Source organism: Rhinoderma darwinii, chromosome 1, assembly GCF_050947455.1.
Source record: "Rhinoderma darwinii isolate aRhiDar2 chromosome 1, aRhiDar2.hap1, whole genome shotgun sequence".
In the NCBI taxonomy this organism is placed as follows: domain Eukaryota; kingdom Metazoa; phylum Chordata; class Amphibia; order Anura; family Rhinodermatidae; genus Rhinoderma; species Rhinoderma darwinii.
The window spans coordinates 90748013-90771945 of record NC_134687.1 but is presented as its reverse complement, the minus strand read 5'-3'; the positions used below and the strand labels follow the sequence as shown (position 1 = coordinate 90771945).

Sequence of the window (23933 nt, the reverse complement as noted above, 5' to 3'; positions counted from 1 at the left end):
GAGGCTAACCCCAGCGATAACAGCTGATCACCAGGGGTGAGAAGCTGCAATGGCTTCATTTTAAAAAGAGGTTCTATTTAGGAGACAACCCCTTTAATCCCAGGGTAGACATTACTACAGGTGGGTGCATTAAGCCATTATCTGCCCAGCTTACATTTCTTTAGGAGTGAAATAGTCAAATACCTATTCACCATCTCATGTTAAGAGGGGAAATTTAGTAATGCTTAAAACCTAAAGCACTTTAAGGTCACATGGACACGATGTGCATTACGTGCGGATTAGCCACGTTGATTTTTCTGTGACAAATCCAGAGTGTAACCAGCACAGTAAATGAGAATTCAAATAATCTCATCCAGACATTGCAGAACTTATCTTGCGTTTCGGTCTCAGAATGCTATCTGACAAGTTTATAAAAAAACGAAATTCACAGGATAAAATCTGCACCTGTTTTTGCACCAAAATGGAAAATCAGTACCTAATAACGCATTAAAAACCCGCAATATTAAGTGCAGATTTTACCTGCGGGTTTGCCGCATCAAATTCAGCAAGGTGTGCATGTAGCCTCAGGGCGGATTCACACATAGCGTTTCTTTTCCTGGCACTCTGTGCCATGTTTTCTTTTTTGCTGCTTTTTTTGTTAGCTGTAAGTAAATAAGAAAATATTAAATGTTCTACAAACAGTGCTTTTATTGTGGAGTTTTTCCTCACTTTTGGTGCATTTTTTGGGTCCAAGTTGTTTTTTTCAAAATGCAGCACGTTCTAGAATTGGCGCTTTCTCAAGTATTCTGTATAGGACTTGAAAAACACCAGAAAAAAAAATGCATGTTAAAAATTGTTTCAAAAAAATGCCACTGCAAAAAATGCATGAAATTGATGCCGTTTTTTTTTTTTTACAGGCCCAAAGAAAAGAAATCAAGCCTATAGGGAGTTTGTAACCATTACATGCAGCAAATGTTCAATTTCCCTACAGTGCCACCACAGGGGAAGTAAAGCATAAGGGTATGTTCACACGGCTTATTCTCTGCCGTTTTTTGGGCCATAAACGAACGAAAAATCGAAAGCAGAACGCCTCTGCCTATTGATTTAAATGGGAAAAACGGCGCTGTTACAACAAAAAGAAGTGCATGTCAGCTCTTGAGCGGTTTTTAAGTCACTCAAAAAGAAAAACCGCTCCAAAAAACGCACGTTGCTTAAAAAATGGCTGAAAATCAGGAGCAGTTTTCCCTTGAAAACAGCTCCATATTTTCAGACGTTTGTTATTAAGCGTGTGAACATACCCTTACACAACTCACATTAAAATCTCTGGGCGGTTTGTGTAACGTGTAAGATCCTGCAGGTGCTTTGTAGCAGATCTCTGCTCTGGCTAAGGGTCCTTTTACACACGCAGATAAATATGTAAAAACGAGCCGCGATCAACGATATAGCTAGTCGTAAACATTGTAAAGAAATTATTTTTTTTACATAACAATAATTGTATGTATTTTCTTAATTTTGACGCTGCTCTTTTCTCCTCTGAGCATTCACTTTTTATTTCAATCATTTCTGCAACTCATGACTTGTCTGCTAACAACTAGCAGGTCTATGTTTCCATGAGGTGATAGAACGCAGACAGATGATCATTTTTCGATAATTTTAAAAGATTAGATCAATAACAAACTAACAATTTCTCGCTGATCGTGGAATCGCTGCTCAAGTTTACACCAGCCAATGATTGTGAACGTTTGCTCGATGTAACAATTTTCTACACGATCCCATCTATTTTGCCAGAATTCCTTAATAGGGTATTTGAAAATGGGTTTTCTGAAATGGGTAATCCCTTTAACCTAGGACATTAGATTATTAAAGGACCTAATAAAGAGAATCACTGCAAAAGAGCACTTACTATATGTAAATGGAGCAGCCCTCTTGTCTGAGAATGACCATATCCATGCAATAGTAAGGGTATGTTCACACACGGAGTCAAAAACGGCTGAAAATTACGGAGCGGTTTTCTGAGAAAACAGCCTTTGATTTTCAGGTGTTTTTGAAGCTGAAAATGAAGCTTCTTTCAATTTGGAGCTTCTTTTGAGGCGTTTTTCATAGTTTTCAATGGAAAATCAGCTCCAAAAAACGCCTCAAGAAGTGACATGCTACTTCTTTTTACAGAGCATCTTTTTACGCTCCGTTTTTTAAAACACAGGAGTAAAAAGACGCCCCGTATAAACTAAATGCTGTTTTTCCCATTGTTTTCAATAAGCAGATGTTTGCAGGCGTTCAGCTTCCGTATTTTCAGGCGTTTTTCGAGGCGTAAACGCCCCAAAATACGCCTGAAAACACTGCGTGTGCACATACCCTAATTGTCTATGTCCCCGCGTGGCATTTCTGGGCTATACAACTGAGAGGGCAGCAGAATTTGCATATAACACAAGCTCGGTTGTACCCCCGAGTAAGAGTTTAGGGGAGCGGCAGTAGCACCAACTAGCTTGTTTTCATCAGGGCATCTAAGCACATGCCACAGCAAGTTTTTCAGATATAAGCCCCGCCACTTATCCTAGCCACAGCTCCAAACCCAAGCCGTGTCATTGAATCTCAGGACAAACCTGTATCCTCAACCTGGGTGCCAAGAGGTAGTGCCACAAATGGCATCCCTTAATTATTCCAGATAGTAGTGATCACCCGTGTGCTGCGTGCCAGGAATCCAGGACTGTCTCACTGAAACTTGGAGACTTGTTTGGCATGGGGTTGTGGATTCAGTAGCTAGATGAAATAGGCCTGTGTGCCAAACGGTGGCCACCCTGGATATATTAGGAATTACAAATCATTCACGAGGAAACTTAACATAATTTATAATTCAAGTACACGCAGTAGCTGAGCCTTTATGCATGATAATAAAAGTTTATAATACATTCAAGAAATCCTAGGTGCAGGTACAGCTATATTTCTGCTTCACACAATGCTATAAACATGGATGCTACTGCGCCACCTTGTATTTAAACAGGTATCGATTTTTTTTTAAATGAAAATGAATAAACTAGGGCTAGAGACAGAAATTGTACATCTGACCCTGTACAGCTCAAAGGATCAGCAAGTTTGACAATAAAGGTCAAGTATAATTAATGCTACAAATAGCTCATATTCCCTGATACAGTTAATTGGTTGTTTGTTTGTTTTTTGCTTTTCGTAGAAAACACAGGAAAAATTCATTTCGGCATTAAAAAAACAAAACAGGTCTATTTTAGATGTATTGAAGTAGAAAAAAACCCATGCAAGTGTCACAAACCGCATCATACACAATGTAAAGACTCATTTTCACTATATCATTGTAGGTTTTTCTATTCCCTTTTTAAATAAACATTAAAGCTGTTCACGGTTGCCATCAGGCCTCGCTGCATGATCCTTGCTGGCATACTGCAGCTGGCATGTCAAACTCCTGTTCATGCTTCTCTGTAGGGAATGAAGAAACATTACGTTCTGGCTTTACGGCATGCAGGTAGTGGCTTCTTCTTTCCCTAGGGGAAGCACAGAGCCTTTGTGAGCATTGACACCACACAGGGGATCTGCTTCTTTGCATGAAATTCTATTTGAGTTGAGCAAGATTCAAATTCCAATGCCACCATATGGTTAACACATGTGAGTATCTGCACAAGTTCAAGATTTTTGCCGTGCAATTTCAGCATTTCACATAATGACTGAATGAACCAGGAGCCGTTCGAGGTATTTCTCCAGGAATAATACCCTAGAAAGGAATGAAAGAAAACATGATTTAATTAATTTGTTAAAGGGGTAGTCCCACAAATATTACAATTCTCTGTTAAAGGAATAGTGTCGCCCCAAAAAAATTTTTTATATCAGTTTGAGGTTAGTGTTTTATAAAAAACTTTTGTATTTATTTGTGTGTTACTTTTTTTAATTTTTTTACTTTTTCTTCCCTATGGGGGCTGCCATTTTTTTTTCCATTTCTGTATGTGTCGATTAACGAAACATACAGACATGGAATACGGCAGCTACAGTCCCATAGTGAATGCGAACGGGGCCCGTTCCATCCACTATGGTGTACGCCGTCTGTGTGGGAACGGCGCATGCGCCGCTCCCACACAGTCCAAGTTGAACTGAGCGCCGTCCGGCGCCATTTTCCTGTGGACCGGAAGTCGCGGCCGGACAGTAAGATTACTACTTCCGGTCGCGGCTTCCGGACTTGTGCACTTGGAGCAGCGGCAGCAGACGGAGCGGACGGACCGGAGGGAGCGGCGGCGGCAGGAGCAGGTAAGTGATTTCTATGTATGTTCGTGTTTCAGTGTGTGTTTACTAGTGTATGTAAACCTACTACACTGTGTGTTAGCTCAAAAAATGGCGACACACAGTGTAGGAGGTTTGACCGTTCAATCCCCTTGTTTCTCCCGGCACTAGCCAGGATAAAGGAGGGGGGGATTCTGAGAGCTCACTAGAGCGAGGGATTTTTTCCCAATTTTGCAGCATAAAGCAATGTGGTTGCTTTACCACATGCAATGCTGCAATTTTGGGAATTGCTCCATCTAGTGACCAGTGCTGGGAAATATTATAAATTAGAATCTAATTTATAATATTTCCTGACTCGTGAAAAAAATTAGAACAATGTTTAATCACCTACACACTAATTGTTTAACTAAAAAAAAAATGCATTTTTTGCTAGCAACACATTCCCTTTAAATCACACAAAAAAAAAATCTATTGGAATATTTTTTTTTTAAAAAAGCCCTTGTATAGCTATGTTACATAGTTGTCATGGGATCCCTAGCTGTTATTTTGATTGCCTCTAAGAATGCTCATCTAATGTATTCAGTGTCAGTGAGAAGAGATCACTTCTAGTGCTCCAATTCTTATTGGCTGGCCTGCACAATTGCAGGATTCACTCCGCCCCATATACAAGAGGATCCGGGACGATGGGACTGAGCGACGACATGTGTGGCCACCGGCACTGAACACATTAGGTGAACAATCCGATAGGGAATCAAAACACCATGGGGCACCATAGCAAGACTGTAAATTGAAAAATGTTTATTTTTGGGTAATGTGATGTGAAGGCAATACGAAGACATGGATATAAAATGTTTAAATGTTTTCAAATATCAGAATGTTTACTTTGGTTGCAAAAGTAGACTCAGCTGAAAACATACTTTATAAAGTTAGGCAGAACGTCAATAGTGATACTATGGACACAGGTTGGTGTTATACTTGGTAGTTTATACTGAGCTGTACATACATAGTCCAATTAAATAACGCATGCCATTTTATTGGTATTGCAGGATATAACTGATGCACGGTGTATAAATTAGACTTTCCATCCTTCATAAGGGGATATATTAAAAAAAATAACAGAACCAGTATCCCAAAACAGATTCTAACAGCAGAACAGATGGCAATCTCTTGAGACCGCCCGTCTTTCTCAGAGTGTGTCATATACGTCCTCACCCAGCCCTCAGATATTGGTTTCTCCTGCCTTGTTTTACAGTCCCCACTCCTTAACATTTCCATGCCTACCATCCCTTTACCCATCCAGCCCTAGATATACTAACTCGGAATCGGAGGACTTTTCTTGTATGTACATTTTGTTTGGTCTTTCTATACCTGTAGGGCTTGGTTAGCTCTTCATATCTTCAGGACTGTATTTCTCTATGTCATTACTTCTATTTTGCCTACATGCACCTGTGTTATTCATCTTTAGTGTACTTTTTTCTATAGATACAATCATTTATTAGTGAAAAATTTCTTATAGGATACATTTACGCTGGTGATGTACTACTTTATTGTAGTATAGTGACCACTGAAGTACATACAAACACTATATTGTTTTTGTACTAATACATGTGTTCAATCTTCGGCTTTTTTACACTCAGGCATTGTATGCCACGCTTCCTTTTTTTCATATCTAACATTTGCATGCAGGCTTGCTTTCCAGATCAATAATAATTTTGTCAAAAAAAGCAGAACAGATGTACCAATATTATTGCGTAAATTGAGCCTAAGGCCGGTTTAAGATGGCTAGAATATAGCTACATTTTATTGTCTATATTATGCTCGCAAGACCTGGGCTCCCTCCGTTTCATTTGAACCAAACCATCATCACCATAGAACCTATAGTGATCCATGTTTGGTTCAGTAGCACTGTGATAATCAGCTCACTGATGGATCAGGTTACAGCTGCGATAAAAGTCTATGGGGAGGCCAGAAGGAAGGAGGCGCAGAGTGAGAAAGAGGCAGAGACACACAGACGCTGCTGCAGCTTCCTGGGAGGTGTTTTATCTCACCCACTGCTGGATTCACAGCTACACTGCTCAGTACGGCTTTATAATCTCCTTTATTCTGCTGCTTCTATATAGGGTTATGGAAAAGAAGAGAATTTTGCTCTTCTATCTTTATCTGTGTGCAATGCATAAAGTACATGATAACAGTTAGGAACCACTCACAAGCTCAGGGAAAACTCAGAATTAGAAATAGGGCCTGCAGAGGGAAAAACTGATAAAAAAAAAAAAAGTACACACACATGACAGCCTAATCGGAGACGTCACCTTAAAGGTGTAATGTCTTAAAGTGCTATTCCTCTGTTATTCCTCCTGAAAAGATATTAACTAAAAAATGAGCGTTACGATTCCTCTTGTCAAAGGGGCTTTTCCCTACACAGACTGACAGTATTCAATCAGTGCTGACAGTGTCATGCTGTGTAGGGACACACCATATTAATAAGGGGACTGGTAAAACCCAGGGGTTAGTTTCTTCATATAGTTCCAGGAGGAATAACAGAGGAACGGCAAAATGCAGAGTTCTTTATAAAAAAATAAAAAATAAAAAAAGAAGACCACCCAGCATGGTTATTTCACTATAAAGTATTCAAAGGGAAATCAATGGGAGGCATTTTCGGCTGTTTTTTGCGGAGCGCTTTCCGCGCCAAAAAACTCTGTGTGAACAGGGCCTTACATAGCAATACTGTGGCATGTTTTCGATTATTTTATATAAAAATTATCCACTTTTCTTTTATTTCATTTGTTGGTTAAAAATGAAAAAGGGTCTGGAGTAACATGGATTTTCGCTCATCTCACAAAATTCCACAATTTTAGTAAGGTTGTGCACACTTTTATATCTACTGTATGTTGTTTTTTTTGTCAATGTAACTGCAAGGACAATATTATGGAAAAGTCAGATACCTGGGACTGTTGAATAGGCATAAAGGAAATCAGCTTCAACTGGGATTCTATAGGTTTCTTCAGACGATTCACTGCCACTGTCTGTTTCAACTCCTGAGTCAAGTTCTGTACCTCTGCAAGCCTTTAGAGAAACAAAAACATAAGTCATTTTGCAAATTGCCATGACATTTTCAAAGACATTATAAGGTATTTCATGGCCCTTTAGGTAAAGTTACCTGGATGAAGAATAATTTTGGCTTGCCCACCAAGGTCTTGCATCGGTCACCACGGAAAAGACTTGTCAAATTCTTGATAGGCAGACAATCGTCCACTCCATACAGCCTACCATCCTCTCCATGACTCAGAAGTGCACAGACAAATGAACTTCTCTTGCTGTGGTCGTCCTCAGATACTGCATACAAAATATTAATATACCATTATACAATGAAAAATATATTTATGGAGGACATAAATAGCCACATACAATGTATGACACAAACCCCTTCTTTCAGATGTACAGTGCCCTGGAATGAATGGTCATTTAAAATATATAATTATTAAAAAATATGGCTGCACTTTCTGAATAGAAAAACGCCAATATCCCCGTAAGTAAAACAAGCATAACTACCAGAACAAGGCCTCTTTAAACGTTAATTATTATGAAATATTATAGGAATACATGCATCCCAACGACGTTAACGAGAAGCCCAAAGAAAAAATTCTATGATATAATATGATGGTAGGAAGTTAGAGAAGAAGCAACCAATTAGAAAATTCGTCTGTTTTCAGTCTTCTCTTTTGCGATTTTAGATTACCAGGCATTTATGTACTTGAAATGATGCTAGACAATAGGATTGCCAGATGGCTAAATTGAAGACTTCGGGTATGTGCACACGATATCGACCATTACGTCTGAAATTACGGAGCAGTTTTCAGGAGAAAACAGCTCCGTAATTTCAGACGTAATTGCTCGTACTCGCATTTTGCGAGGCGTCCTTGACGGCCATAATTTGGAGCTGCTCTTCATTGGATTCAATGAAAAACGGCTCAAATTACGTCCTAAGAAGTGTCCTGCACTTCTTTGCCGAGGCTGTTATTTTACGCACCGTTTTTTGACAGCGACGCGTAAAATTACAGGTCGTCTGCACAGTACGTCGGCAAACCCATTCAAATGAATGGGCAGATGTTTGCCGACGTATTGGAGCCGTATTTTCAGGCGTAAATCGAGGCAGAATACGCCTAGTTTACGCCTGAAAATAGGTCGTGTGAACCCAGCCTTAGCAATTGCCAGTCACTGATTAGAAACTGTAATAAAATAAAAAACCTCAATGAAAATAAAAAATACCGTCCAAGACTTGCCTTTTTTAAGACGCCCATAAATATCAGCGCACTTTTGATCATTGTAAATATCGACCTTGTAGCCTAAAGATTTAAAGGTGTTATACAGCTTGGATGCATCTACATCTGTTCCATTTCGCATTCCCATTCCTAGAGATAAAAGATCTTTGCTTGAAAATGGGTCTTATAGCAGCAGGACTAATATATTCATAAAGGATTATACACAACAACAAAAAATGCATTATAGATAATGTTTCACAACCTTCCAAATAAAAATCTACTTAGCCTTTCACATGGATGGCTTCAGATACCAGAACCTGCATCCAGCCACGGCAAGGGAAATGTAGTATTACATGCCAGTCTTCAAAAAAATGGCCGACTATATAACATGAGGTTCTGTACATGGGAACAGTTATTTAACACACGTGTTCCCACAGAACACTTACAACACTAAAAGTTTCTGTCATATCACCTCTATGACTAGGTTCTGCGTGCAGAGACCGCCAAAAACAATTTCCACAGAGAACGTTGACGGCACTCTCAGACTTAAATGAGGGAATAGCACATGGAGGAGTGGTGGAGATCCTTTGTGCTGGTGATTATTTGTAAAAAATGTTGAACCCCAGAGGTACACTTTAATGCAGGTTAAACAGAAACCAGTAAAAAAACCTCATACCTGATAATACTGTGTAATGTGGATGTCTGATCTATAGATTGTCAATAAATTACATTCGGCATATATGCAGTTTTTCTATACAGTCTACAAGTAGTAAATTAAAAGGTATCTTTTTCATTAATTAAAGCAACCCTTCGGTCTCTCAACAAAATTATAAATGTAATAGGAGTAATATCACCTGGTGCTCTCCAGATGTGCCTTTCTGCCGTGGATTCACTGTTTTTAACCCCTTAAAGGGAATGTGTCGCAAATTAAACCTTTTTTTTTTTTTTAAGTAAGTTTCTTATTTCTATTATATTTTTTACTTTTTTTTGCTGTTTTTTTTTCTTTCTTCCACGTGGTGGAAAGTACTAAAAATTAAATAATAATTTTACATGTTTTCCTATGTTGGCCACCAGAGGGAGCACTTCCCAGAATTACAGCAAGGTGAATAAGGCAAAGCAACCTGACTCACAGCTACCATAAATGTGGGAGGGAATCTCACCCCCCCCCCCCCCTCCTACAAGCCAGGAAAAGGTGTCTTCAAATTGCTAAGCAGTGTCCGGCTGCCATTTTGGGTGAGATTGTACAAATGGCAGAAGCTATAGGACACACCAAAAGGCTAAGGGTATGTTCACACGCTTACTAAACAAAGGGAAAACTGCTCCTGATTTTCAGCCGGTTTTTTAATCAAACTCGCATTTTTGGCGGTGTTTTTTACGGCAGTTTTTGGAGCTGTTTTTCTATAGAGTCAATGAAAAATGGCTCCAAATACGTCCCAAGTGATATGCACTTCTTTTTGGCGGGCGTCTTTTTACGTGCCGTTTTTGGAAAACGGCCGCGTAAAAAACGCCCCGTCGGAACAGAACGCCGTATTTCCCAATGGACAGATGTTTGTAGGCGTTCTGCTTCCGATTTTTCAGGACGTTTACGGCACAAAAACCGGCTGAAAACACTGCGTGTGAACATACCCTTAGAATGATGAAAGTGAATGACTTTTCAGTTGACAGGTTCACACGGCGTGTATTTGACCTTTTTTCCCCGCATTTTACGTGCCAAAAAAACGCATAAAAAAAACACGCTTGATTTTGCATGTTTGGGGGGGATTTGTGTGTGTTGGGGGGGGTGCTCGCCACGGATTCTTCAAAACAGCTGATAAGCGGCTATGAAGGATCAGCGGCGCTCATGCATACTCTGCTGCACAAAAATAGGACACAGCTCTGCTGCGCGAGCGCACACACACACACACACACAAACACACACACACACAGCTGCACACGCACCCACACTCCGCTCCGCTGCACCCAGACTCCGCTCCTTAGACACTCCGCTCTGCTGCACACACACACAGCTGCGCACGCACCCACACTCCGCTCCGCTAATTAGACACTCTGCTCTGCTGCACACACACACACAGCTTTGCTACATACAGACACACTCAGAACTGCTACACACAGCACTACTACACACACATTCAGCTCTGCTACATACAGACACTCAGCTCTGCTCTCTGAGAGAGAGAGAGAGAGAGAGAGAGAGAGAGACACATACACACCTTACCTGCAGCGCAGCCGGTCTTCATATTGGCGCCTGCTATCTCCCTACAAACCAGCTTCTCTGCGGTGTGGCTCGGAAATGCGGCTGCGCAGTACAGAGCCAGAAGGCAGATGCAATGAACGGCTCACGTGGATTGTGTCCTATGCACTGTCCTGCCATATTCCATCTGTGTATGTGTCCTTAAGAGACACATACACAGATGAAATAAAACATGGCAGCCCCCAGTAAAGTAAGCAAGTGTTAATAAAAAAAACAAATAACTTTGTGTGAAAAATTCAATAAAGTCAATATAATATTTTATTAAAAACACAAATTAATTTTAAAAAAAATAATCACGACACTGTCCCTTTAATGACCAGCCTATTTTAAAAGGGTACCAGTCAACAGCATTTCATCTATTGAACTTTACTTATCCCTCACTGGCCGCTGCTATAAAAAGTTCATTGCCGTTATCCCCTCTCCTAAACTCCTCCTCCGACTGTAAATAACAGTCTACAAATATTTATTGCTTTTTATCGTAATAATCCGGTGTCCCTTTGTGCGCACAAACCAGAATAGCACATCAATGCACAAGCGCGGGATTTTATGTGCTGGGGGAAGACGAGGAGCTGCCAATCAAAAGTAAAGAGGCGGGTAAACTCGGAAAGACTTGAGGAATGAAGATTTGACTCTTTTCTGCTCCTTTGCATACGGTGTGGGAACACTAAAAAGCTGAATACTAAATTTACAGAGCCGACTAAGCAGATAATTATAGGTTAGGCCTTATTTACACGAGCGCTGCGCATCTCGGACATGAAAAACTGCTGTTTTTCACGTCCGAGGTGCACCCGTGCTCAGCGCTGCGGGACGCGATGTCACGCATCCACCATAGTCTATGGAGGGATGCGTGATGCGCGAAAAGAACGGACATGTCCTATTTTCCCACGGACCCTTCACACGGTCCGTTGAAAAACCGGCTGTGTGACGGGGCACATTGAATTACATAGGTCCATGGGACGGCCGCTGTTTCAACGGCCGTCCCACGGACGTTTAACACGTTCGTGTAAATAAGGCCTTATATAGAAATGATTTGTCACCCACTACCACCAGGTATTGCTGGTTTAATAGGTGAAATGCTGGTGACAGGTTCCCTTTAAACCTTAATGACCAAGGTATTTTTTACGTTTTTCCATCGTCGCATTCCAAGAGCTATAACTTTTTTATTTTTGCGTCGACATAGACGGATAAGGTCTTGTTTTTTGCGGGACAAGTATTTTCTAATAGCACCATTTTGGGGTACATATTATTTGATTTACTTTTATTAACTTTTTTTGGGGGGGGGGGGAGAATAGAAAAAACCCCTGAAATTTCACCACGCTTTTTTTGCATCCTAAATCTACGCCATTTACCGTGTGGTATTTTATTAACTTTATAAAACTTTGTTTTTACTAGTCCCACTAGGGGACTTTTTATTTTTATTTTTTAATTCTTATATTTGTGTATTGAAAAACGGAAAATAAAATGGTGCAGACATAAGCAGCACGGACATCGGCCCACAGGCCAGTATATGGAATTACAAGGAGTGCAAAGAACACAAAGAATAACAACATACAGTTGAAATCAATATTGATAAGGAAACTCTTGTATGCACCCTGAACCCGCAGCCATGCATAATAACCCGTAAGGGCACAGGAACGAGCTAAGGAGAAACAAAAGAGAAGCGGGGACAGAAAGGAAAAAAGGAAGGAGAGAGAACTGACCTGACGTAATGGGCCTAGGGATTATGCTCAAGAGGCCATGATGGTCCTATACTCCACAGATGATTGAAACCTAATCCAGAAGCGCCATGTTTTAAGAAAGTTGGCGTGGGATCCTCTCATTGATGCCGTGAGGTCCTCCATTCTCATAATCTCCTGGATTTTGCTGAACCACATGCCCACCGATGGAGGGCAAGATTGTCTCCACACTGCGGGGACGCACGCTATCCCACTAGGGGACTTTAATATGCGATCATCCGATCTCTTTTATAATACACTGCAATACTTTTGTATTGCAGTGTATTACCGCCTGTCCATTTAAAATGGACAGGCATCTGCTAGGCCATGTCTCTGGCATGACCTAGCAGGCATGTACTACAGGCAGACCTGGGGGCCTTTTTTAGGCCCCCCCGGATGCCATCGGAGACACTTATCTAATTGCCGGGTGTCAGTGGGATGAGAGGGAGCTCCCTCCCTCTCTCCAAAACTACTCAGATGTGGCGCTCGCTATTGAGCGCCGCATCTGAAGGGTTAAACGTGTGAGATCGATACTTATATAGATCTCACCTGTTCGAGCAGGGATGCCCCCAGCTACCTCTGGTAGCGGAGAGCAGGGAGATTTAACGGCTCCCTGCTCTGTTTATTTATTCTGATGCAGCGCCGTAAAAAGGCTTATGCATCAGAATAAAGCCCATTAGTGGCTACCGTGAAAAGGCGGTCACTAACAGGTTATAGTAAATCTGCCTGTGTAAATGTTTAAAAAAAAAATTTTATTTAGCAAAATTCATCATTAAAAAATGTAGGGCAAAGATTGCCAAAGAATCCAGATACAGGCGTTGGCAAGCAAATCCAGATAGCACACGATAGCTTGCGGAGCATGGACATGCAATTAGCACCAAAATACGAGTGCCCGACATGTAACATACACCCCGCACATATAGTCCTGCCCCGCGTGCTGACAAATATTTAAATGGATTTGCCTGCCACAGATATAAAAGACACACTTCCCAACGCGTTTCTGCACCACATAGGGGAGCGTCCTCAGGGGTATATTTTGTCTAATTATCTTTATTAATGAAAAGGCCGGTCAGCATGTATAATGCTGTTCGTTTGAATTTCGGCGCGCATGAGACATCTGATGTCGGTCCCAATGCGCGCCGGGGAAATGCTGAATTCTTATACAACTCCAACCCCACCTCCCCGGCCACGGGCATGGTCGAGCCGCACCAATAGGATCAAGAGACGTCAGAACAGACGCCCATCCAACCGGCCGGCCCCCTGGTAACCACCTGGCCAATAGAAATCGATGCATACTGCATCGCTAGTAACGGGGGGGGAGCCAAAGGCGGCCGAACACATCAAACCAACACAGCACCGAACCGAACGCTGTGCTACAGCAAAGGACGGAACTCAAAGAGCGATAGATAAAGAAGTCACAATAGAAGTCAACACACAAACACATAGACCGCCGTATCAGCATATCAGAACCAGAAAAAACAGCAGTAAAGCAACACTATGTCCCATGAAGCCCAAACAGACAAGATCATCGAAGCAAAGCATCCCAGGCCAGCGATACAACATGATGACCCCAAATACGGTGACAACATACGATTGGTGTCACCATAATGAACCAATGGGGCACCAGACGTAAAATATAAGACATTAAAAACAGAGTGCCACAGTCCCACATATAGAGAGTGGATGGGCCGAAACGGCCCGAACCGTCCCACATAGCGCAGCCGCACCGACATAATGCAAGGTAGGGAACGATGACAAACATACCCCTAGTCCAGCCATGACCACACGGGGACTAACGGGTTAAGGTCCCCTCTGTGTTGTCTCAAAATGGCCAGCACTTCTCAGACTGTCTAAGACACTCCTTTTTTCGGATTGGACAGAACTGCTCACGTGTGCAGCTCCGGCCAATCCAAGGACAGTGGGAGTGTCTCAGACTCAGTCTAAGAAGCACTGCAGCCCTTTTGGGACAGCACAGAGGGGACCTTAAAAACAGTGAATACACGGCAGAGGGGCACAACTGGAGAGCACCAGGTGATATTGCTCCATACACCCCATCATATTTAAAATGGTGTCTCAAGACCAGAGGGTTGCTCTAAGTCAAGCATACCATAGGCACAAAATCAGGGAAAATTCATGTTCAACACAAAACACACTGTATATCACTGTAAAGCATTTATCTAACTTACTTGTGGATGAATGAAAGTTTTTGTTGTTGATAATGATACACAATCCCATTTCTGGATAGTCCATCTTATATGAGAATCTATGAGAAAATTTAGATGCCTGGTCTTTTGTTGTGCCACCTTTTAAGTTTACACTAGAAAAAGATAAGAAAGCCATAAGTAATTGAATATAATACATTTATACATATACAGTGTTTATTTAATAATGCTACTGGTAATCATGGTAAAAGGTAGTACCACCCATTTTCACTTTCTGTGTAATACTTTATAGAAGAAACTAAAAATACATGAAATAAGGCTGTGATAATAAAAAATTGTGTGTGTGTGTGTGTGTATGTATATATATATATATATATATATATATATATCTCTCTCATTAGGAATACATGAATATGGAATTTGACATTTCCTCTGAAAGTAGAATTACTGTGTATAGCGGAGATGGTGAAAGACAGGAATTGAGTAATGCTGAACCACTTCTCATTCTCAGCTCAGCCTATGGTCACCCACAGAAGAAATTCCAGCAGCTCTCCGCTCTCACTTAGGACTTATTCAAACGAGCAAGTGTAAACTCAGATGTGAAAAACGACCATTTTTCACGTCCGAGTCACACCCATGAGAGACCAGTTTTCACGGATCCCTCAGATTCCATTGAGGGATCCGTGAAAACAGACAAAAATAGGACATGTCCTATCTTTTCACGGGCTCTTCACACTGTCCGTTAAAACAACGGCCATGTGAACAGCTCCATAGAAATAAATGCAGCAGTGTGACTACTGTAAAAAAACACGCGTGTTTTTACTTTTTTACCAACTGGGCGTTGTAAAGAGAAGTGTATTCCACATTAATTTTACCCCGAAGTGTCTTGAGAGTGAATAGACATTGCCTCCAGCCAGGACGCGATATCTATACACACTCCCGACACTTCGGTAAAGGGTCTGTGGGACATAACTCACACAACACAGTGTGATCTCGCGAGATCATGATGTGCTGTCATTCACAGAAAATTTACTGAAGTGTCGGGAGTGTGAATAGACATCGCAGTACTCGCGAGATCACGCTGTTGCGAGTACTGCTAAAAATGAATGGAGAGAAGTGTTTGACGCTGATTGGTCAGTGTCATACACTTCTCTTTACAACGTCTCGGTGTCTCATAGGCTGTAGGACTAACATGTCTGAGGCCTGCTGTGTAACATGCCATTTGTCGCAGGAACGGGGCTAGGTGAGTAAAAGGTTTTATTTGTTTTGGGGGCACTATCTACAGGGGGGCTATCTACATACAAGGGGTGTGTGGCACCATCTACGGGGGCACTGTGTGTCAGTATCTCTAAAGGGAATCGTAAGTGGCACTATACAGCGGGCTCTGACACTATCTGGAGTGGGCACTGTGTGGGGCACGCTTTACAGATGTCTTTGAGACAACTGTACTTACCCTCAGGGGCAGATTTAGCATTTCTGGGGCCCCAAGCAAAGTGTTGTCTGGTATCTAAGCCTATCATGTGTGATACGGTCTGCTGAGCCGCGGTATCTAAGCCTATCATGTTATATTGTATGCTGAGCTGTTGTATCTAATCTTATGTGTAATCCTGTTTGCGGAGCCATGGTATCTTAGCCTATTTTGTTATTCGGTCTTCTGAGACAATGTATCTAATTCTATCCAGTGGTGTAGCTATACGGGTCGCAGTCTTATAAATCTGCTGTCTCTTGTGCCTCATGCGATGCTGGCGTCATCACACTGGGGGGGGGGGGGGGGACACTAGATGCAGGCGCCAGGGGGCCCCATCATAAATAACTGCTCCATACTGCTGGCAGCTTTAATCTGGCCCTACCTGTTACTAACAAATTTTGTATCTCTGACCACCGTGGATGCTTTGTCCTAAATATATTTTGTTTCACAATATGGTGAACTAGGCCATTTAGTTCTAATCAAACGTAGGTGTTATGAAATAATAAGAATATAATGCAAACACTTACTTGTGGCTAGACATATATGGTCCAGCATCAGTATTGTCTCCGGTGTGGGAACCATTCTGGTTATCTGCCATTCTGCCTCTTCTTTCTTTAAGTCTATAAAAAAAAAAAGTCAGTTTATGGTTTAATAAGACAATTCTAACATATTTAAGATTTTCTGTAATATGGTGTTATATATCATTTAAAATGAGACATCGTTCAATACCATGGGATGACATGGGTTCATTCGGATTAGGTTCTGTTTAGCAGAATTTTTTTTTCCTTTTAAGTAAATTGTATAAATATTCATACAAAAATGTAAAATTACAAATGCAAAAAAGAAAAAAAAAAAAAAAAAAAAAAGGTAGTCCACGCTATCCTTTCCATTTAGCACAGTCCACGACCCTAGATCTTAGCCCGTTTAAGAGGATAGATGGGAAGAGACGACGCTGATTTTTTTACGGTAAATTTTCGCAGAAATGTTACACTAGTAAATGTAAAAACATGACAGGAAGGCATAGAAACTAATCCAGAATATTCACACTTTTAGGCACTACCTTCATAAATGATAAAAAGGTCCCTCTTCCAAAGCACGGAATAAAAGAAGTATACAACCATGAATTATTTATTTCTAATGACAGAGTCAATGATGACTTCATCTTTATGAGGTAATGTGCTAGAAATTGTCCTCCTCTACCTCTGGGGACGGTGATCTCATTGTATTATATAGAAACACTTCTCGGCTTTGAGGGTAATGCACCTGCTGCACCACCTGAGCAACACTAAATCCCTGTTTCAAGGATAATCAGTTAAACAGCTTGCAAAAAAGAAATAAGAATACACACACACACACACACACACACACACACACACACACTCATTCTGAAAAGATATATTGAGATCAATACCAGTGATTGCTGGACCTGACCTGTGCATATGCAGGTACAATATTCTGACATTCATAGTATCATACCATACTGTAGGTTCGGGCTATGTTCACACGGCATATTCTTAGACGTATTTCGGCGTGTAAAACACTTATCTTACGTGCCAAAATACACTTGAAATTTGCCTGCAAACAGCTTCCCAATTGATTTCAATGGGAAATATACTGTGTACTTCATACGAGGTGTGTTTTTACACCGCTAAATTAAAAAATCCTGTGTATAAAGACGATACAAAAGTGACACTTCTTGAAGGGTTTTACGAGCGGATTGAAGTCTCTCATTGACGCTTCAAATAAACTTTCTGAAATTAGGCTTCAAAATATGCTTGCGTATTAAAAAAACGCTAGTAAACAACTGGATTTCAGAGGCGGATTTCTCTTGAAAATCAGCCTTATATGTTTCAGCCAGTAAAATCTGTCACGTGAACTTAGCCTTAAAAGTAAGGCGAGATCCCTCTATGGGTCTAGAAAAAAAAACCCAAAACAAAACAAGAAATACATGGCAGAATTTTGACCTGAAAAAAGAACTCATATAGCTGCTGCGATGAAATGCCCAAAAATTGCTTGGTCCGAATACCCATGACTAAACCAGTTCAATGCTTAGCAGGAAAAACTGCAGCTGCTGGGAACACTTGTTAAAAAGCAGCCAAAATATGTGGACAGCTGTGGAGCCGGACTGATGAAGAACGCGGACGATGGGAGAAATCATTTTCAATTCAACAAACGATAATTGTTATACACGGACGATACGTTTTCAGCAATGATAAACAATACTTTTATGATCGATTGTTTTGCGCATTTACACTGGGCAAATATCAAACACTGGTAATCCTTAAAATCGTAACAATACGGACATGTTCACACTGCGTTTGCAGTTTATGTATGGCGTATGTTTCAGGAAAGCTCCAATGCATACACCGACTGTATCTATAGGGCACCATTGACCTGACATGTTAACAGTGACCATTTGGCATACGTCAGGGCAGTTTACTTTTTTTTACCATTTTTAAATAGTGTTGGCAACTATCATGATCCTAGGAACGCGGCACCTGACTGCTGAGGCCCCGGATTGGCTGCAGTGGTCACATGCCAGGTGCCTGTAAATAAGGACCGGGAGGACCGCCAGAGCGCCAGCGCTAGATCCCCAGGGGAAAGAAAAGGACAGTACTGATTCTTTATTTGTTTTATAACATTTGCAGCGGTTTATAAAAAAAATCTCACAAGTCAGATAACTATTTTAGGCATCTGGTCAATTTTGGCCTTCAAGACCCAAAGATTTATTTTCGGACAGATTTTTTTGTACTTTGTTTAGGTACCATTTTGGGGTATACATATGTTAGCATTTAAAAGTCTATTAATTAATGTTATCGGGAAATTACAGAAAAAAATATATCTTTAGTAAAACCAAAAAAACAATAAATAGGTTATAAATTTATTCCATAGATTGTTATGGCAAATATGTTAGGGTATGTTCACACGGCCTATTTACGGACATAAATCGGGCGTTTTTGCCCCGAATTACGCCCGAAAATAGCGCCTCAATAGCGCTGACAAACATCTGCCCATTGAAAGCAATGGGCAGACGTTTGTCTGTTCACACGAGGCGTAATATACGCGCCGCTGTCAAAAGACGGCGCGTAAATAGACGCCCGCGTCAAAGAAGTGACCTGTCACTTCTTTGGCCGTAAATAGAGCCGTTATTCATTGACTCCAATGAATAGCAGCGCTAATTACGCCCGTAATTGACGCGGCGTTCAAGCGCCTGCACATGCCAGTACGGCTGAAATTACGGGGATGTTTTCAGGCTGAAACATCCCCGTAATTTCAGCCGTTACGGACGCCCTCGTGTGAACATACCCTTATATTATTTGTTGTTTTACAAAGAAAATGCAATAAGGGCCTGTTCACATCAGCGTTGGCTTTCCGTTGAGGGGTTCCGTCTGAGGACCCCTCAACGGAAAATCATACGGAAACCATAGCTTCCGATTGCATCACCCTTGATGTCAATGGTGACGGAAACATTGCTAATGGCTTCAGTTTGTCACTGTTCTGGCCGGTTTCCGTTTTTTCAACGGAAACAATAGCGCAGTTGACTTCGATTGGACAGGGACTGATGTGAATTATAATCTCTGTACAGTGCTGTGGAATGCATAGGGCCATATAAGTAACAGAAATAAATATATGAATGGCTAGAGCTACAAGATGACATAGAACGTAATGTCAGATTGCAACATCCCTCCTTGTTGTAGCTACAGCATCGTATTACACCTGAAAAACAATGTGTCTGGGACACTAAGGGTATGTTCACACGTGCACGTCCGTTACGGCTGAATTACAGACGTAATGGCATGTGCAGGCGTTTTTCGCTGCGTCCATTATGGACGTAATTGGAGCTGTTTTTGTATGGAGTCAATGGAAAACGGCTCCAATTACGTCCCAAGAAGTGACAGGCACTTCTTTGACGCAGGCGTCTTTTTTACGCTCGGTCTTCTGACAGCGGCGCGTAAAAAAAATGACCGTCTGCACAGTACATCGTAAAACCCATTCAAATGAATGGGCAGATGTTTGCTGCCGCTTTCAAGCAGTATTTTCGGCCGTAATTCCAGGCGTAAAACACCTGAATTACGTCCGTAAATAGTGCGTGTGAACATACCCTAACTCTTCGCTACTGCTCCAAGGTATCATAGGCGGGACCAGTGAAAACAAAAGAAGGCTGTCCCCACTGTTGCTATCACATGTTGCCTAAGTTGCCAGTGTGGCTAAAGAATGTCACCATGTAGAGGAGAATTTTGCCGTTTGTTCAGCGTCCACACAGTTTTTACACTAAATCCGCAGGTACAACTGCTGCGTTTCCACAGCAATGTGCGCGGCAAAAACGCACTATTTGCTGCAGATTTCTGCGACTGAATTACTTGTGTTTTAGATTTGGCTACAGAATTTTTGATGCAAAATATCTGCATCGCATCCAGTGTGTGGGAACATACCCTGAGGCCTCATTTACACGATCGTGTGCATTTTGCGCACGCAAAAAACGCGCCGTTTTGCGTGCGCAAAATGCACTTACCAGCTCCGTGTGTCAGCCCTGTATGATGCACGGCTGCGTGATTTTTGCGCAGCCGCCATCATGATGACACTCCGTTTGGATGTTTGTAAACAGAAAAGCACGTGGTGCTTTTCTGTTTTCATTCATCCATTTGACAGCTGTTGCGCGAATCACGCTGTTCGACCGGAAGTGCTTCCGTGTGACATGCGTGGTTTTCACGCACCCATTTACTTCAATGGGTGCGTGATGCGCGAACAGCGCACAAAGATAGGACATGTGGTGAGTTTTTTTCAGCGGACTCACGCTGAGAAAAACTCACGGACTGTCTGCATGCCCCCATAGACTAACATAGGTGCGTACGACACGCGTGAAAAGCACGCGCGTCGCACGGACGTATAACACGCTCGTGTAAACGAGCCCTAAAAGGTGGCCATACACATTAACCAACACTCGTTATTTCTTCTGCCCTACCCTTTCTCAATTAATTAGAATATCATCAAAAGGTTAATTTATTTCAGTAATTCATATAAAAAAGTGAAACTCATATTATATAGATTCATTACACACAGAGTGATCTATTTCCAGCATTTTTTTCTTTTAAATGTTGATAATTATGGCGAACAATTGATGAAAACCCCAAATTTAGTATTTCAGAAAATTAGAATATTATATAAGCCCAATTTCAAAAAAATGTTCACTAACATAAAGTACAATATTCACGAGAAAACAATCTCAGAATCGCTTGGATAGGTAAAAGAATTCCGAAGTTATTACCACATATAGTAACACGGGGCTCCTTTTGCATGAATTCCTGTATCAATGCGGCGTGGCATGGAGGCGATCAGCCTGTGGCACTGCTGAGGTGTTATCAATGCGGCGTGGCATGGAGGTGATTAGCCTGTGGCACTGCTGAGGTGTTATCAATGCGGAGTGGCATGGAGGCGATCAGCCTGTGGCACTGCTGAGGTGTTATCAATGCGGCGTGGCATGGAGGCGATCAGCCTGTGGCACTGCTGAGGTGTTATGGAAGCCCAGGTTGCTTTGATAGCGGCCTTCAGCTCGTCTGCATTGTTGGGTCTGGTGTCTCATCTTCCTCTTGACAATACCCCATAGATTCTCTATGGGGTTTAGGTCAGGCGAGTTTACTGGCCAATCCAGCGCAGTGATACTGTGGTTGTTACACCAGGTATTGGTACTTTGGCAGTGTGGAGGGTGCCAAGTCCTGCTGGAAAATGAAATCAGCATCTCCATAAAGCTGGTCAGCAGAGGGAAGCCTGAAGTGCTGGAAAATTTCCTGATAGACGGCTGGGTTGCCCCTGGACTTGATATAACACAGTGGACCAACACCAGCAGATGACATGGCTCCCCAAACCATCACTGACGGTGGAAACTTCACACTGGAGCACAAGCAACTTGGATTGATGCCGCTCCACGCTTCCTCCAGACTCTGGGACCGAGATTTCCAAATGAAATGCAAGATTTCATTTAATCTGAAAACAGGACTTTGGACCCGAGCAACAGACAAGTCCTTTTAACCACTTAACGCATTATCACGTAACTGTACGTGACAAGGGTTAAGGGGCAGTATGGAGCGCGCTGACAGGCTGAGTGTGCGCCATACACAGCGGGTGACGGCTCTGTAATACCTCACTGCAACGGGCGGAATCAAAGATCACTTTGATTCCACCTGTTTAACACCTTAAATGCTGCAGTCAATCGCGGCATTTAAATTGTTAGAATCAGGGGGGCGTCCACTCAAACACGCCATCGCGCCTACCCGCGGCACGATCGGCCACTTACAATGGTTGTTATGGCAGCCTGGGGGCCTAATAAAGGCCCCGAGGTCTGCCATCTTTGGAGACTATCAGAATCATGATATACTGCAATACAGTAGGGGGACTAATAAAAAAAAAATAAACGTAAAAAAACGGTTTAAAAAACAAAAACAAAAAACAAAAAAAAACAACTTTATGTTCTAAAAAAACAAAAACGTATTCAAAGAAAAACAATATAGCATTGTTTAACCAACTCAGTTAATGCCGTAAAATAAAATATGTATATAAAACACGCAAATTGTTATTTTTTTGGTCACTTTACCGCTCAAAAAAAAAATATTGAATAAAACGTGATCAAAAAGTTGCATGTACCCTAAAAATGGTATCGGTGAAAACTACAGCTCGCACTGCAAGATTTAAGCACTCACACCGCTAAAAATGAAAAAGTTATGGCTCTCAGAATATGGCGACCCAAAACATTTTTTTTTATTTAGCAAATAGATTTTTTATTTTTTTTTTAAAAAGTGGTAAAACATAAAAACATATAAATTTGGTATCGCCGTAATCGTATCAACCTGCAGAATAAGGTGAATATGTAGCTTTTACCGCCTGATGGACGCCGTAAAGAGAAAACCCCCAAAAATTGCGTTATCTGTTTTTTGCCCATTTCACACACAAATAATTTTTTCCCAGCATCCCAGTATATTATGCGGTACAATAAATGGTGCCATGAAAAACTACAACTTGTCCCGCAAAAAAACAAGGCCTCATATGGCTATATCGACGGAAAAAAAAAATTAGAGCTTTTGGAAGGTGGGGAAGAAAAAACAAAAACGTGAAAATCCGAGGAGGGAAGGGGTTAAAGCTGATTAGAGTGTCACACCAGGAGTCTACAATCTTCAACTTTTACCCAATATTCTAATTTTTTGAGACACTAAATTTTGAGTTTTCATTGAGGGTATGTTCACACGCGGAGTCAAAACGTCTGAAAATACGGAACAGTTTTCAAGGGAAAACAGCTCCTGATTTTCAGACGTTTATTGAAAACAGCTCCAAAAACAGCCGTAAAAAACGCAGCGAAAAACGCGAGTTGCTCAACAGAGTCTATGAAAAACGGCTCCAAAAACGTCCCAAGAAGTGACCTGCACTTCTTTTTTGGCGGCCGTTTTTCCCATTGCAATCAATGGGCAGATGTTTGGAGGCGTTCTGCTTCCGATTTTTCGGCCGTTTACGGCCCGAAAAACGGACAAAAATAAGCTGTGCGAACATACCCTAACTGTTTGCCATAATCTTCAACATTAAAAGAAAAAAAATGCTGGAAATAGATCACTCTGTGTGTAATGAATCTATATAATATGAGTTTCACTTTTTCAATTGAATTACTGAAATAAATTAACTTTTTGATGATATTGTAATTCATTGTGAAGGACTAGTATATATATACACCCTTGTCCATTATTTAATTCTGGCACATTTTGACAAGTAAATCTCGTCCCCATTGTGTATCATCTACACCAGGGCTCAGCAAACTGTGGCACCAATGCAACTGAACACTAGGCATCGCAAGCACACAATGCAGCACTGCTCCCTCTCTGG

General features: G+C 41.5%; 1 protein-coding gene across 1 annotated transcript in view; it reads right to left on the bottom strand.

Moving 5' to 3' along the window:
- Positions 1-2808: 2808 nt before the first annotated feature.
- LOC142752137 (caspase-3-like) overlaps positions 2809-23933 on the bottom strand; it is a 36203-nt gene continuing 15078 nt past the window's right edge. Inside the window, exons 2-7 of the mRNA XM_075860199.1 lie at positions 16598-16690; positions 14627-14757; positions 8496-8624; positions 7373-7548; positions 7158-7278; positions 2809-3715 (exon numbers count right to left, since the gene is read on the bottom strand). Coding sequence (XP_075716314.1) covers positions 3489-3715; positions 7158-7278; positions 7373-7548; positions 8496-8624; positions 14627-14757; positions 16598-16668 — 855 coding nt within the window. The 5' untranslated portion in view covers positions 16669-16690 and the 3' untranslated portion in view covers positions 2809-3488. The remainder of the gene's footprint in view (positions 3716-7157; positions 7279-7372; positions 7549-8495; positions 8625-14626; positions 14758-16597; positions 16691-23933) is intronic.